Raw genomic sequence first — 16,114 nt, 5'->3', positions numbered from 1 at the left:
TCACACAAATATACACATTTCTCACCTATGCTCAGACAATTACATCTGAGTGATTCAGCACAAACTGAGGAGTGGATGCCATCTCAGCCTCACTGTCAGAAGTTCTACCAGGTGCCACTCACCAAAGACAAGGTTCATTTTGTGGATCGCCAGAAGCTCTCCAGAGATGTCAAAACATTGTGCTGAAGGTACAGAGAAGTAAATGCTTGATTTTAAAAAACAAAAACAAAAAAAGGAAAAAGAATGCTTCTTTAAATAATTGGTAGGCAAATTGGGTTACTGTTGAAAGTATTTATAGTGAATCATATAAAACATTTTTTTTAGCTCTTTTCTTACCCATCCCTGTCTTTATCCTTAGGAAGGTGGTGTAGTAGGAGTTGACATGGAGTGGCAGCCTACGTTTGGCTGTATTTCAACTCAGCAAGTTGCCCTGATACAGCTTGCAGTTTTTGACCAGGTTTTCTTATTAGACCTCTGTGCAAACGGATTCTGCCAACACCCAGACACTATTGGTTTCATTAGGAGCTTGTTCTCTGAAAGAAATATCCTTAAACTGGGTAAGCAACAGACTTGACAACGGTTAAATCAAATTCAACTGAGGTATTTTTGTTTGTACATTTGTCTCTAACATTTCTCCTTTCTTCCCATTCAGGTTATGGTATGTCAGGGGATCTCAAGTGTCTCTTGGCCACCTGGCACCAGCTTTTAGAGGAACCATTGAAGATGGAGGGGATGCTTGATCTTCTTAGTATACACCAGAAGGTAACATTATCTTGTCATTCACATAACTCCATACAAATTACTTCCAAATTAGATCCTGCATTTGGTCTTATAGTGACAATAGAAAAGACACTATTAGAGCATCATGCTTCCTTAATTAGTAGGGCTGTAATGTTTTACTAAATTTAGGATTCGTTACATTTCATTGGTGTAATAAATTGATGAAATTTATCACAACATTCAGCATAAAAATGTGTAATCACTTGTAAACTCAGAATGGGTCATGCAGGTAGTCAGGAAAGTAGTTTCTCAGCAGCATGTATACAGGAGGAGGATCTGAGTTTTGATACTTAAGACTAGCTGGAACTGAGAAGGCTACTTCACCATGAACCAACCTGATGAGGTTGCTTCACCATCTGCTGGAGAAGGCTTTGTCACAGGCCACAATCATCTAGAACAACGACTGGTCAGACTGCTAGACTCATGGTGCCACCCCAGCTTCAGTGTGGAAGAGATAAGCAAGTATGGAGCATGTGTGAACGTATGGGAACCTATGTATGTAGGCATCAGTGTGCCGCTGTATGAACTCATATGGTTGTGTTGTGTTTCCGCAGGCGATTCCTCGCCTCTCTCTTTCCAAACAGTGCATGGGCCAGATCCAGCCCAAAATGCTCACCAAACAAGTCTTTCGACTCATGGAGAAATTCATCATTGACCAAGGTGTGTGACTGGGCATGTGTGTAGTTGTTCATATAGGGGTGTACATGTCAGGGAGAAATGATTTGATCATCTTTTTGACACAGGATTGTGCCCCAATGCTCTGCACAAGAGGAGATTGGACTCTATGCGTTTCCTCATGTACAAGAGGTTTGTGGAGGTAAGTGATGCAGCAGGCTTTCTATAAGTGTCATAATATATACCAGGTATTCAAGCAGGCTACTCAACAGTGACTTGCATTTTTTTTAGCTAGTACGAAATGAATGGCAATAATAATAGTAACATCTTTGAGACATCCTTTCTTGTGTGGTGTCCAGAATAAACACTTTTCACACTTTCTTTATCACATGTTTATAGTTGGCAGCTGAATTGTTTGTACTTATATAATATTTTAGTGCTTAAGACCATCTTCAACAAATATATTGATTACATTACTTTAATCCACCTTCTTAATTTATTTGACGATTTGTCAATTAGTCGATTAACAGAAAATTAATCGGCAGCTATTTTGATAATCGATTAATCCTTTAACGCCAGGGACACACAGGAGGTGGAAGCACCACGAAGTGCCACGGAAGGTCATTTCTCCTGCGAGCAGTAGCCTGGCTGTTCAGACAAGAAGCGCATTTCTCCGCACCGATCAACAAGCGATTCTTCTCCTCTGCTCTTTTCTAATCACAATAAAGAGCTGATCTTTATAATAACCTCATGAATTTATAACTTAAAGCTATGTGTTTCTGTGGGCGTCGCTTTCTTCTGCAACAATGAAATTAATAGGATCGCCTTGTGTGATGATCTGCGGGGAGGGGGCACACAGACGAGCAGACACACAGAACTGCTGGGACGAGTGATGGCAATTTTGATTAATATTTATTTCAGCAACACCACACTTTGAAAAGGGCAATATCTGAGTCAGATTACGCAGTTACAGAATTAATTAATAATACTCATTTTGTATTTTTCTGTATTTCACCCTCTATTTTCTTTTAGAAAAGCATGACAGAGGAGAACTGGAGTGACCATGTACAGGTAGGTGTTGCTTGTAGGTGTGTATGCATATGACAGTGTGTAGAGATATGCTGTACTCTGTATATATATTAGTATCAATATGATATGCAGGATGTGTGATTTAATTTTTTTTGTGTATGTGTATTATGTATGTATAGTACGTAGTGGCAGATGACCTTGAGCTACAGATCCAATTGGTAGAGATGTTGGTGAAGTACTGTGGTCTTCAGAAAGCCTCTCAGTGGTCACTGAGATACAACATCCCCAGAAATCGACTTCCTGTGGGGTATGGGAAACGCAGCAGAGTCTACCGCCTGATCTACAGTGAGTCGGGCCAAAATATGCATAAATATATCTTATTATACAACTTGTGGTATGCACAGGCTGTACTTCTTTATATAAGGAGGAACAGTTGCAACCTGGAGCCTAAGTTTTGTTCACCACATCCCCTTCTCATAGAGTCTGAAACAGAATTACTTTGATGAGTCTTTAGTGTTTTTCTTTTTTTTTTCTCATTGTTGCCTCTTTTTTAATGTGCACACTCACACAAATATACACATTTCTCACCTATGCTCAGACAATTACATCTGAGTGATTCAGCACAAACTGAGGAGTGGATGCCATCTCAGCCTCACTGTCAGAAGTTCTACCAGGTGCCACTCACCAAAGACAAGGTTCATTTTGTGGATACGCCAGAAGCTCTCCAGAGATGTCAAAACATTGTGCTGAAGGTACAGAGAAGTAAATGCTTGATTTTAAAAAACAAAAACAAAAAAAGGAAAAAGAATGCTTCTTTAAATAATTGGTAGGCAAATTGGGTTACTGTTGAAAGTATTTATAGTGAATCATATAAAACATTTTTTTTAGCTCTTTTCTTACCCATCCCTGTCTTTATCCTTAGGAAGGTGGTGTAGTAGGAGTTGACATGGAGTGGCAGCCTACGTTTGGCTGTATTTCAACTCAGCAAGTTGCCCTGATACAGCTTGCAGTTTTGACCAGGTTTTCTTATTAGACCTCTGTGCAAACGGATTCTGCCAACACCCAGACACTATTGGTTTCATTAGGAGCTTGTTCTCTGAAAGAAATATCCTTAAACTGGGTAAGCAACAGACTTGACAACGGTTAAATCAAATTCAACTGAGGTATTTTTGTTTGTACATTTGTCTCTAACATTTCTCCTTTCTTCCCATTCAGGTTATGGTATGTCAGGGGATCTCAAGTGTCTCTTGGCCACCTGGCACCAGCTTTTAGAGGAACCATTGAAGATGGAGGGGATGCTTGATCTTCTTAGTATACACCAGAAGGTAACATTATCTTGTCATTCACATAACTCCATACAAATTACTTCAAATTAGATCCTGCATTTGGTCTTATAGTGACAATAGAAAAGACACTATTAGAGCATCATGCTTCCTTAATTAGTAGGGCTGTAATGTTTTACTAAATTTAGGATTCGTTACATTTCATTGGTGTAATAAATTGATGAAATTTATCACAACATTCAGCATAAAAATGTGTAATCACTTGTAAACTCAGAATGGGTCATGCAGGTAGTCAGGAAAGTAGTTTCTCAGCAGCATGTATACAGGAGGAGGATCTGAGTTTTGATACTTAAGACTAGCTGGAACTGAGAAGGCTACTTCACCATGAACCAACCTGATGAGGTTGCTTCACCATCTGCTGGAGAAGGCTGCATCGTGCAGGATGTGAGGAATCATAGACTGTATAAAAGAAGTGGACATGTACACAGTACAGTGGATACGGATCCTGACAGGTCGCTGTGGTAGCAACCGGTCAATCTCAAGCATACCCTGCTTTATCGTATTTTACTCTAAATTGGACCATAATTTAGAAAATGAACATCATGCTGTATTGAAGAAGACTTGAAACTAGTGATTGAGACCATAAACTAATTAGGAGCATGTTTACTGAGGTAATAAATCAAGTGAGGGTCATTTTCTCATAGACTTCTATACAATCGGACTTCTTTTTGCAACCAGTGGCGTCACCCCCTGCTGGCCATTAGAAAGAATGCAGGTTTAAGGCACTTCGCATTGGCTTCACTTTTCAGACCCAGAGGCTGTGTCCACTTCTTTTTCTACAGTCTATGTTAGGAATCCAAGAAATATTTTTGAAAATCACATGGAATGTCCTGCTGAAAGAGGATGGCAGGAAATTAGATGCAAGGGACTGTTTAAAAGTTCAAACATGTATTGCCTGGAGGCTTGCATTGTCACAAATTCTAGATCATTCAAAATTAATAATGTTGCTGTAATTGCAACCATGGAAACTGTTTTTTAGAGGAGAAATATTCAACACTGGGCCATACCATTTAATTCTAACTTTAATGTCTGTAATTCCCTTTTATAGATCCAGCGTTGTAAGGTCAAGTGGACTCAAATTCGACCTAAAGAGGTGCTTGTAGGAGAGGACTCTGCAGAGAAAGGCCTCAGTCTGATGGTACAACAAGTCCTGGGAAGACCCCTGGACAAGACAGAGCAGATGTCCAACTGGGAGAAACGGCCACTGCGCATCAACCAAATTAGATATGCAGGTAAGGTATTATGCATGCACAGACAGACAATGACAGGGAGACAGATGGTCGCTGTTCTTTTTGCTATAGAATATCACAGATTATTTTGTTATCCCCTTACGAACTGCAAACCAATAAATTCACCCCCTCTTCCTCTCTCTCGTTTCTTAACATCCTTCTAGTGGCAGATGTCTGTTGTTTGCTGGATGTGTACTCTGTCCTCTCCAGAAACCCAGCATACTTTGGGCTACCAGCTGACCTACGCAGCATCTCTTCAAGCCAATCAGAGAAGAGTGGAGACAAGAAGCAGAAGGAGAAACAGGCCAAGAAGACCCAAGGCAAAGAGGTCAGGAGTCAATTACCATCTCTTCAGCAATTGCTGTTATTGATACTGTTCTTTATATTATGAGATTGCCATGGATACCAAATGCTTTGCGTTCTAGGATGTGAAGATAAATGAATGAAAGTCACAAAGTTTCCTAGGAGGTCAACACCTAGCTCAGGAAAACTAACATTTAGCACTTGACCTTTTCGTGATCCTGACCTTGACGTGTTTGTGTCTGACTCTGAATACGTGTAATATGGTCGTCCTCTCAGACCTACAATCTGTTATTTCACGTAATTAAAAAGCATTTCTGTACACTCTCCTGGGACTTTGTCATGAATAAACAAGTAACCTGAGGAAAAACACGCAGGTAACTTTAGGAGGGCCTTTGTATCAGAATGGTAGTTTTAATAAAAGCTAATTAACTGCAAATTAAAGAGGACGTGATAAATGAGATTTTTTCCTTTTTAATTTGCCAAATTCTAGCCCTTTACTCCATATGTCTGTAGAACATTCACTCAGCTGAACATTGGCAGGGTTATATCTGATGTTTAACTTCACAGACTGCAGTCATGAACTAGAACCAACCCATTTTCTATTTTAGTAACTATTGTGTTAATACATTAAACAATTCTCAGCTCTGTAATAACCTGTGAGCTTACAAATGCCGCAATAAATACAGAAAACTTCCAGCTGAAGAACCTGGTTTTGAGCTTCCAACCTGCAGGGAGGGACAATATGTGTTTGACCAAGACACTTCAGCAGTTCCTATCAGCTCCAGGGGTGCAGTTGTATAGCTCACCCTGTGCTTTGACCTCCCTGCACTGTGGTGCAAGTGAAAAGAAAATCCCCCTGTGGGGATCAGTTAAGTATCACATTATTGTCTCTTTCCATTTAGGAATGTCAGGGAGCTCAAAGGGTCAGTCCCCCTCGCTCTGACACAGAGAAAGGCCTCCTGTGTGACGAGAAGCCCTTAGAAGACACCCCCCCTGTGTCCCCCCAGCAGTTGCGGGTGGTGTGTGACAACATGCTACAGGGACTTGGGAGGTACCTGCGCTGTTTAGGAGTCGATGTGGTCATGCTGGAGAACACTGATGATCATAGAGTAGCAGCAAAGGTTAGTTTGCAGTCCAAACTAAAGACATACACACATCTTTTTATACACAGACAACAAAGACATACAAGAGGAAGAACAAAGAGACACATTTTAGATCACCAATAATAGCATTACTGCACTTGTGTTCTTTTGTTCTGATGTGTATTTGTTGTGTGTCAGTTAGCACAAGCTGAAGGCCGTGTCATACTTACATGTGGACAACCGTTCCAAAGTGTAAGTACTAACTAATATGAACTCATGAACAAATATCAAATCTACAAACTCATGATGCATTTTGTGTGTGTGGTTGCATGCACTGTGTGTGTGTGTGTGTGTGTGTGTGTGTGTGTGTGTTCCTTGTTTGCTTTGTATACATGTGTTGTTTTTGTCTCCCCATATAGTTGCGGTCCCAGGTAGGTGAAGGCCGCTGTCTGTCCCTCGACTGTTCGGAAAAGGCCAGGGACCAAGCCGTTCGAGTCCTCAGACACTTCAATGTCCAGCCCACTCCCAGCGATATATTCAGCCGCTGCCAGGTAAGAAAAGTCACGCTTTGAAATTAACTGTGTATAAAGTTCACCATTGAATTCTGTGTTGTTCTACTAACTAAAATAATTATTATCAATACATTCAAATGGAGAAAATAGTGACTACAGTGAGCACAGAGAATCATAAGTTCACCAGCTGAGGTCTAAGACTAAGCAGGCCAACAAAATTGGAGGAAGGATGAGCATTACAGACGGCTTGAGTGAAAGAGGTAAATGCTGATTGAAGGCAGATCACATACATACAATTACACAATAATTCCAAGCCGTACCACAGACTACATTTCTATTTTAGGCATTTAGCTGATGCTTTAATAATCAACTACTTTCAATGAGAAGGTGGAAAAAGCTTGAATTCCTAAATCAGTGAGAAGTACAAGTAGCATGAATACCCAGGAAATATTTCTGTGGTTATAAAACAACGCTGAACTGAATAAGTTCCTGAATTATGAGAACAAAGCTTGTGGTGTTTTGTGTAATACTGAGTAAAAGGGGAAGAAATAAATATATTTTAAAAGGGGAATAGAGAAGAACAGCTTTTCTAAAAAAAAAACTTTATTTTACTTTTCTGAGAAAATTATGTTTGGAGTGTTGTCAGTGGGGAAAAGGTGGGGGCCTTGACATGCTGAACTCTGACTACAAACACAGGGCCTTTGGATGTGGCATTTCACTTTTCAGTTGGGGAAAGAGCTGAAGCTAGTGCAAGAGGTGAAGGTATACAAACTTGAGATAGTTTGGCTCACCTGGGTCTTCTGGTTCATGAGTGAGATTAAGATGGAGTATGAGATTGGCAGGCAGATGGGTATGGCATTGGCAGTACTGAGGGTGTTGTACTGAATTGTGTTGTACCGAAAAGAGGTTTCAGATACAAACTGCCAAATGGGCTCACCTTTACTGAAAGGATGAGGAACTCTGACATTCAGAAGGTATATAATTAGTATCCCCCCTGGTTGGCTCCCCTGTGGAGGTATTCAGGGCATATCCAGGACCTGGGGCTGACCCAGGAGACGCTGACAGGGATTGCTTATCCCATATGGCCTTGGAATGCCTCAGGGACCCCAAGTTGAGGATGTGGCTGAGGAAAAGGATGTCTGGGTTACGTTGTTTAGCCTGCTGCCACCACAACCTGGACTTGTACAGGCAAATCATAGGAAGAATTAAACATGAGGTATTTCTAGAAAGAAAGACATTTTTCACTCACATGCAGTGTAACACAAGGAGTTGGAAGGTAATTTAACCAATGGGGAACCAGGATAGAAATGAGTTGAACCTGGAGGAGAAATGAAACTGGATATATTTTAATTCATGTTTCCTCAAAAATCTTTCAGTATCATATTCGTCATTCTTCAATTACAGAAACATTGCTTACTTGCATATGGATACACATAAATGTAGAGGAGTAGAGGAGCCCAGAAGCCCAGAAAATATGTTTGCTATCAATCATTGTCGGATTTATGGTACCTGACCTGTAGATATCTCCATGGGTGGCTGTTTAGGGAAACCTGTGTGTGCTATAACGGCTGTGTTTGTGTATCTGTGGCGGTGGTTGTGATTGGGAGGGGTATCCTTGCAGGACAGTTTCTAAATTTGGGTGTTCTGGCCTGCTCCTGGTAGGGGGCCCGAAATGTGTCAAGATACACCACTGGGTGCATTTGTCTCGGACCCAAAATGTAGACCACCTTGATGCTACCTCCTGTCTTGATGATAAGATCATGATGCAAACACACACACACCAAAAAAATCTGCCTAAACAACCAGTGGCCAAATGGTCATCCACCTATCTTTCGTATTTATTAGTCACTCTTGCTGCCACTTCAAGGAAAGGCACTTGGCTATATTATGGCTAAAGGAAGGCCAAGTCTAGGCCTAGTCTAATTTAAAATCTGTTGAGTTTTTTTAAATGCCTGAAAAAGGGCCTGCCTTTGTCTTTTCTGTCTACCTTGATAATTTTATGGAGTTTAATTTTTGAAGATTATTATCTAAAAATGTTATTTTTAATTGAAGACCAACAATAAATGAGTATATACAAGCACCTTACCTTAAGGATGCAGGTTATAAAATACAATATGCTGTTCATATTAATATGTTGATTACTGTTTGAATAGTTAAATATGTTACTGAAATAGTCAGTCAAGTAGAATACTAATTAATAACAAATTAAACATGATTTGTGTGTGTGTGTGTGTGTGTGTGTGTGTGTGTGTGTGTGTGTGTGTGCGTGCGTGCGTGAGGTTTTCATGTTCTTATATCCCCATGAGGTCCCCATGGGTAGAGACTGCTTTTTGAGGGTTAAGACTTGGTTTTAGGGTACAGGTTACAATTAGGTTAAGGTTAGATATTTAGTTGTGATGGTTAAAGTTAGTGTAAGGAGCTAGGGAAAGCATTATGTCAATGACTGACCCCCACGGGGACAGTGAAACAAACTTGTGTGTGTGAGTGTGAGAGAGAGATTTACCCTAGGGGCTGCTCTGTGGCCCACCCAGGCGAAGTTAACCCCTTTGTTATCTGATTGTAAAGCTCTCATGATTAGCAATGGATGGGTTAGTTTCTCTCCCTTTGTTTCTCCCTTATGCACATACACCACTGATGAATGTCTTGAGGAAAGAGAAGTAAAAAAAAAAAAAAAAAAGACAGAAGAGGAGATTACCCACAGACTTGTGTACGTGTGTAAAGATTGTGCAGTGAAAGGGTTAATGTTTGTCTTTGTGTATCAATAGAGAGAGATTTTAGAGGCATAGGAATGTGTGTCCACCATGGAGACCCCAAGAGGGAAAGGGAGATGTAGTAGTACTTACTTGAACTTAGGTACAATGAAGAAGTGGTTAAAAAAAAAAAAAAAGGAAAAAACACAAAAAAAATTTATCATTCAAAATCTTTATTTATGGTGTTTAATGGGAGTTGTGTTCTTTTATACAAGTAATTTAAAATAAATATTTATTTGTTTATTCACACTAAAAGAGGAACAATCATGTTAACTTTAAAGTCACCTCTTTTTGTAGGAAAACAGGATTTTGGCATGTTTTTGTATAAAGGCCCATCTAGGGAAGGGCTTTGTAAACTATATGGTATATGGCATTGGTCTAGGCCACTATTCTTGTCCCTATAAAAATAAATGAGTAAATATTAAACATGTCAGAGGCATACCACACATGATGAACTGGATAACCTATAGAGAAACACCTGTTTCTGGTTTGTAGCCATATTAATAATATTTTCAATTGTTCATGTGATAGAAAATGTATTGTTTATTTCCTTCTAAAGCTCAGAAGAATATAGCTTTGTCACTCTACTCTGGCACATATGAAAACTACAGGATGTGAACATACAATAGATGTGTTTGAATATTGATCTTATTGGAATGAATATACTGTTTTTAATTAAAATAATAATAAGTTTATTTTTGAAATAACATTTATTGATAGTTTATTCACAATATATCAATTTGTAAAAAAAAAAAAAATAAATAAAATAAAAGATATTTTCAGCCCCAAGGAAAGATTCATTTTACTGTGTCAAAATGTTGACATGTGTCACAGTATTTAACTTAGTCTGCAGTCCTTAAATTTAATCTGTGTGGATTCCTGCAAGGGGTTGGGTAAGAGGGTGGAGTTGGCTATTGGTCTGTTACAGTTTCCTTATTCAGCTATATCCTATTCCTACCACTAATGCCTGCTGCGTCTATACTTACCATGCACACACACACACACACACACACTTCCGTTGGGTTGTGCAGTTCCATCAGATGTCCCATACTGGCCTTTTATAGACATCTTGAGATAGCAGAGATATCATGAGAGATAGACATGGAACAAACCAAACACCCAGACTCATACATATACAGTAATATGCATACGCACTCAAAACCCAAAACTGACCAACACATATTGACACCATCACACACACTCAGTCACCTCAGCACCTTTACTTACACACACACACACACACACACACACACACACCTAACAGTGAAGAGCACACTCAGACTCAGTCATAGACACTATTGCAGCAGAAACGCTGGTTCCCACGCACCAGACTACTGGGGAAGTGAAAACAAGAGCAACAGGAACCGCCACACCGTGAGAGGGAGGGGTGGGAGAGATGTGGGGGCTTAGGGAGAGGAAAAGAGGAGGGAGGGAGGGAGAGAAGTGAGAACAGAGGTGATGGCAGTAAGGTAGAAATATGGAGAGAGAAAGGGAACGGCAGTGAAAGCAAATGAGGAGCAAGTAACTCAAATAGGGAGAAAGACAAAAATAACATGGAGATTGTGTGAGAAATAATCAGTTTGTGTGCAAGTGAGATGAGTGTTTGTTGAGTGAGGAAGAGCGAGAGGAAGAGAGAGTGTCTGAGAAAGGTGGCATTGAAGGAAGAGGAGGGGTGGAGGAGGGCGAGGCGATAGAAAGACTTGTTGTCTGTCCTTTGATCTACAAAGAGAGCCGCGGGCTGAGAAACAGGAGGAATGTGAGAGGTTGAGACACGTTTAAAGTTACCCTTTACTTGCTCTGTGTGTATGTGTGTGTGTATATTCGTGCATGTGTGAGTGTATGAGTGAAATAGGGTTAGACAGTTTCAGGGTGTAAAATCCAGAAGACACTTTTTATAGACTTGTATATTCTCACACCTTAATGTCATTTTTAAATACACATGCACACAGTGTGTGTTTGTAAGTGTGTTTGAGCTCCGTGGCTCCGTCTGCATTTGTGTGCCATCTCTGTGCATGTACCGTTCCTCGTGGTGAAAAAACGGGTCAAATCTGTGTGTCCCGCCGTTTTCCCACTCTACCTCCACTGTCCAGAGACGAGAGGGGAGCGACAGCGAGAAAGGGGTGGAGGAGATGGTGGGGAGGGGGGCATTCCATAGGCACGCCAAGACATTCCGAGGGAAACCATCCCAAATATTTCCCACTGTGTGTGGTGAGGGCTTCGCGTCTCCTGTTACACACACACACACACACACACACACACACACGGTTTGAGAAAGTACTAAAAGTGAATACACACACTGGGAGAAAGTGCTGCTCACACATAACACAGGTCTGGCATACACACATGTAGATAGTTAGTGGGTGCAGTTATGAGTGACTGATGGGCAGCCTGTGTGTCTGTCTCCTTTGTCTGTTTTTTATTTTGAGGGGCGACATGCTGTCGCTGTGTCCGTCTTTCTGTCTGTCTGTAAGGGAGCCAAATCAGGAAAGGCCATTGTGATTGTTGTGTCACTCCAATGTGTGAGTTTATGAATGAATGAGCAAGTAAGACATCACAAATATTTAGCTTTCACTTAGCTACTGTCGATATGTGTTTGTCAGGGTGTAATGTTTTCTGTGGAGGTGACTTCTTTACTGGAATGAGATGTTAACTCATTGAGTGATTGTTCCTCAGAGAAATGAGCCTATTCCTTTGTGCTTCACACATAAAGAAGTCAATGAAAGAGGAACCATTGGCTCATGCTAATTGAGAAGTCCTATGCAAGGGTATGTTCAAAGCAGTCAGCTGTGTTTCAGTGTTATACCTTACATGAGACCAAACTCTTATGTGGATGTGCAAATGAAAAACTTTGATAACTAATGCTCAGATTTTGTATTTGGACAGCAGAAATCTGAGTTATATTATACGATATGACTCCACTGAAAGAAGATAAATGATAATGACTGGACCTACAAATTAAAACTATATAATAATGATCTTTATGGATTGTCTAAAATATTCAAACCAGTTCATCTTTGAGGAAAAAGCATTTAGTTAGAATGTGAAATGGTGGATATCACACTGTATTTTAATGGTTAACAATCCCTGTTCGGCAAAAAGTATTGATATATTCGCATTTGAACTGCAGTAGATGGCTGTAACTATGCCGTTTAATTTGTCTTAAAACCAGCGCACATAAAAAACAGGCGCGTACACGTGATACAAACGCACAGAACAGTATCCGCAAGCGGAAAAGCATTTCTGCTTCAAGTGCACAGATGCGGTCCCATGAGCACAGGGCTGTGACGAGCGCTCGCTCGACCCTCCCTACGTGCTTGCAACTACTCAACGCTCGCTTGTGAAGTTGACTTTTGAGACTTTGAAAGCGGGGATGGAAGGCGGGGATGGAATCACTCTAGAGAGTGATGGAAAAAAAACTCATACTCTTTCACAGTTCCCTGAATTCTATAACACAAGATTTAAAAACATACGACAATCTTGCCAGGAAAAGTAATGCATGGCAAAATGTCAGCAGTCAGGTGGGGCTACCACGTTTGTGAATAGGTATATAGTTTACGAACTTGGCTAAATCCAATGATAATGTTAACGATAAGGATGTATACTTAGTGCTTTGCCTCTGCAAGTGTCTGCACTGTGCATAGCGCCCTACCTCGCGGTGAGCGAAGAGCAAATTTCATATCATGTGAAGGCAGCTTTAGTCTGCTGTTGCGGTTAAATGTTGAATTTGTGAGAAGTAGGCAGTTTTTTTTTGGAAGTGGTGTGAAAATCCCACCGAAAAACGTCAGCTTGTAACCTGTGAGATGTGTCTTTAGTGTCCCTGACTCATTTTGAAGTTGATTCTCATGGCTGTCTGAGCAGACACAATAGTACACAAACACACACACACGCACACAGACACACACACACACACACACACACACTGATAGATAAGGAAGAAGATGAGCCATCACTCACCAAGCATCATGCCTGTTCTTTTTTCCCACAGTCTAGTTGGCCCCTGGATAGCATAGTAATGCAATGACAGCTGTCTGTGCGGGTGCATACATGATATGTATCTGCGTGTGTGTGTGTGTGTGTGTGTGTGCATCTGCATGCTTGTGTGTGAATTTATAGTTGCTCAGACACCACTGAGGTTTCTCTTAGCACTCAGAAGGGCGGATGAATGTGTGGATAGGTAATTATAGATCTAGGAATCATTCAAGATGTAATAATCAGTTACGAAGACAGCTTTCTGCTGCTTCCAGCTTTCCCCCTTTCTCTCCTCATCTGCTTCCACTTTTCTCTCCTTTGTTTACCTGACTCTTATTCTCTCTACCTTATTTCACCTCCTCACTTTGTAAATGGTAAATGGACTGTACTTGTATAGCGCCTTTCTAGTCTTCCGACCACTCAAAGTGCTTTACACCACATGTCACTCACCCCATTCACACACATTCATACACTGAAGGCAGGTGCCAACTGCTCATTAGTATAAAGAAACTAACTAATTCGCACACACACACTCACACACCAAAGGCACAGCCCTCGGGAGCAATTTGGGGTTCAGTATCTTGCCTAACGACACTTCGACATGTGGGCTGGGGGAAGCTGGGATCGAACCGCTGCTGTTCTTTGACAGTTATTCACAGTAGTAGTAGTGGATTCTACAGTAACACATTATTGTTTAAAAACTCAGTCTTACAATTCGCAAATCCTTTTTCAGTCTTCTCTAATCCTCATCCTTTCCAATTTCCCCTCTTTTGCTCCCCAGCATTTCTTTCTCTCCCTCCCTCTCTGTATCAGTTTCTCCTTCTTCCCCTTTGCTTGGCCTCTCTCTCGCTCGCTCTCTCTCTCTCTCTCTCTCTCTCTCTCTCTCTCTCTCTCTCTCTCTCTCTCTCTCTCTCTCCCCTGCTCTCCCTCACCCACTGTTCTCACCCTGCCTCCCTGCTCCGCTCCACTCCCAGTCTCACTCTCCTCCGTTTTAGATTAGCCAAGGCGAGGAATCCGGTGCAGCCGGCAGCTGGAATGTCCTGTTTGTCTTGCTCTGTTTGTGTGTGTATGTGTGTGTGAGAAGCTGGTGAGGCTGGTGCTGCTTTTTGATGTGTTCCATTGTCTGAGAGCCAAGCTGCTTCCTGCCCCTGCTTTCCCCAAAAGCCTGAGAGAAACAGAGAGGAGGAAAAAGAGAAGGGAGAGAAATTGTGTGAAAACATTAGTGACAGGTTGAGATGGAGAGAGGGTAGCAAGACAGTGGAATAAGAAGGAGAAAATAGCAAGGGGAGATGGTTAGGAAGAGCAAGATGAAGCAGGAAGTGATAGAGGGATGGAAAAGGGAGGAGAGAGTTAGAGAGGGAGGAAGAGAGGTGAGAAGGAAGGAGGGAGAGCTTCAATAGGGCTTTTCCTCCAAACACCAATACAATGAAGTAGTGCGTAATTTCCTATGTCCCCCACACCCACACACACACACAAAGTTTCTCATAGGTCATATAGCTTTATTCTCTATATTCAGGCGTTTATACTTAAGTACTTTCTAATTTCTCTCTTATGCTTGCTCTTTATTTCTGGGGTCTGTGTGTTGTTTGACACTGTACAGCACTGGTAATACAGATATGAGATTATGAAAAATTATGGGTAAGAACGAGCAAAACAGTGTGATAAAGATAAGGTAAGAGATGCAGAGGGAGAAGATATCTGTGAGCAGTGAGAAATGAAAAACAACAGCAAATTAAGAAAATGCCAGAGGAGAGAAAATAGCTCTAAATGCCATTTGGGTGTGTGTTGTGTATGTGGTACATTTCCCTGTGAAAATGTGGACGTGCATAAATCATTCAACATGTGTTTTTGTGTGTGTGAGTTTGTGTGTGCGAGTTGCTGGCCGGTGGAGGGGTTTTGACGGGGCAGAGCAGAGCATTCCTGCTGGGTGGTGATGTCATGAGAACTAGCTCTCCGCTCGCAGACAGACAGCCCTGTTTATGTTCCCCTCCAGAGGAGAAACCACACTGTGTGTCTGAGTGTCTGTGTCTGTGTCTGTGTGTGTGTGTGTGTGTGTGTGTGTGTGTGTGTGTGTGTGTGTGTGTGCGCGTGCGTAAGCATAAGCATGAATGTGTATGTGTGTGTGTGTGTGTGTGTGTGTGTCTGAGTGTCTGACTGCGTTATTGGCTCATGGGGGAGGTGGGGAAGCCGAGAGGCACTCGAGAGGGTCTACTTTCCCCTGCCGCTCAGGGAGAGGGAACCACTTACTGATGCCTTCCTCTGCAACATACACAGAAAAAGGAAGTTTCTCATGTTTTTCAGAGCACAGTAGCTGCACAGCCAGACTGTGCTGCTGTGAGTGATTGCCCTCTGCTTCTATATAGTCTCCTAAGGGAGGCAGAATTCTTTGTGTTTTCTTGGGTCAGCTAATGACAGCAGTACCACACAAAACATATATGAAGCCATTAAAAAATGCCTTATTGTTCACTGTGTTGAATAACTTGGAAATGTGTGCATTTTTTT

At 41.4% G+C, this 16,114-nt stretch overlaps 1 protein-coding gene across 1 annotated transcript in view; it reads left to right on the top strand.

The window, feature by feature from the left end:
- Positions 1 to 16,114, top strand: part of exd3 (exonuclease 3'-5' domain containing 3) — a 41,788-nt gene that overhangs the window by 9,440 nt on the left and 16,234 nt on the right. The window contains 9 exon segments of the mRNA XM_044173917.1: positions 3,023 to 3,176; positions 3,347 to 3,434; positions 3,437 to 3,544; positions 3,640 to 3,749; positions 4,816 to 4,999; positions 5,161 to 5,324; positions 6,202 to 6,420; positions 6,580 to 6,633; positions 6,801 to 6,932. Coding sequence (XP_044029852.1) covers positions 3,023 to 3,176; positions 3,347 to 3,434; positions 3,437 to 3,544; positions 3,640 to 3,749; positions 4,816 to 4,999; positions 5,161 to 5,324; positions 6,202 to 6,420; positions 6,580 to 6,633; positions 6,801 to 6,932 — 1,213 coding nt within the window.

Source organism: Siniperca chuatsi, linkage group LG18 (assembly GCF_020085105.1).
Source record: "Siniperca chuatsi isolate FFG_IHB_CAS linkage group LG18, ASM2008510v1, whole genome shotgun sequence".
NCBI classification, from domain to species: Eukaryota; Metazoa; Chordata; class Actinopteri; order Centrarchiformes; family Sinipercidae; genus Siniperca; species Siniperca chuatsi.
Note: the sequence above shows the minus strand (reverse complement) of the source record. Positions and strands in the feature narration are given on the sequence as shown.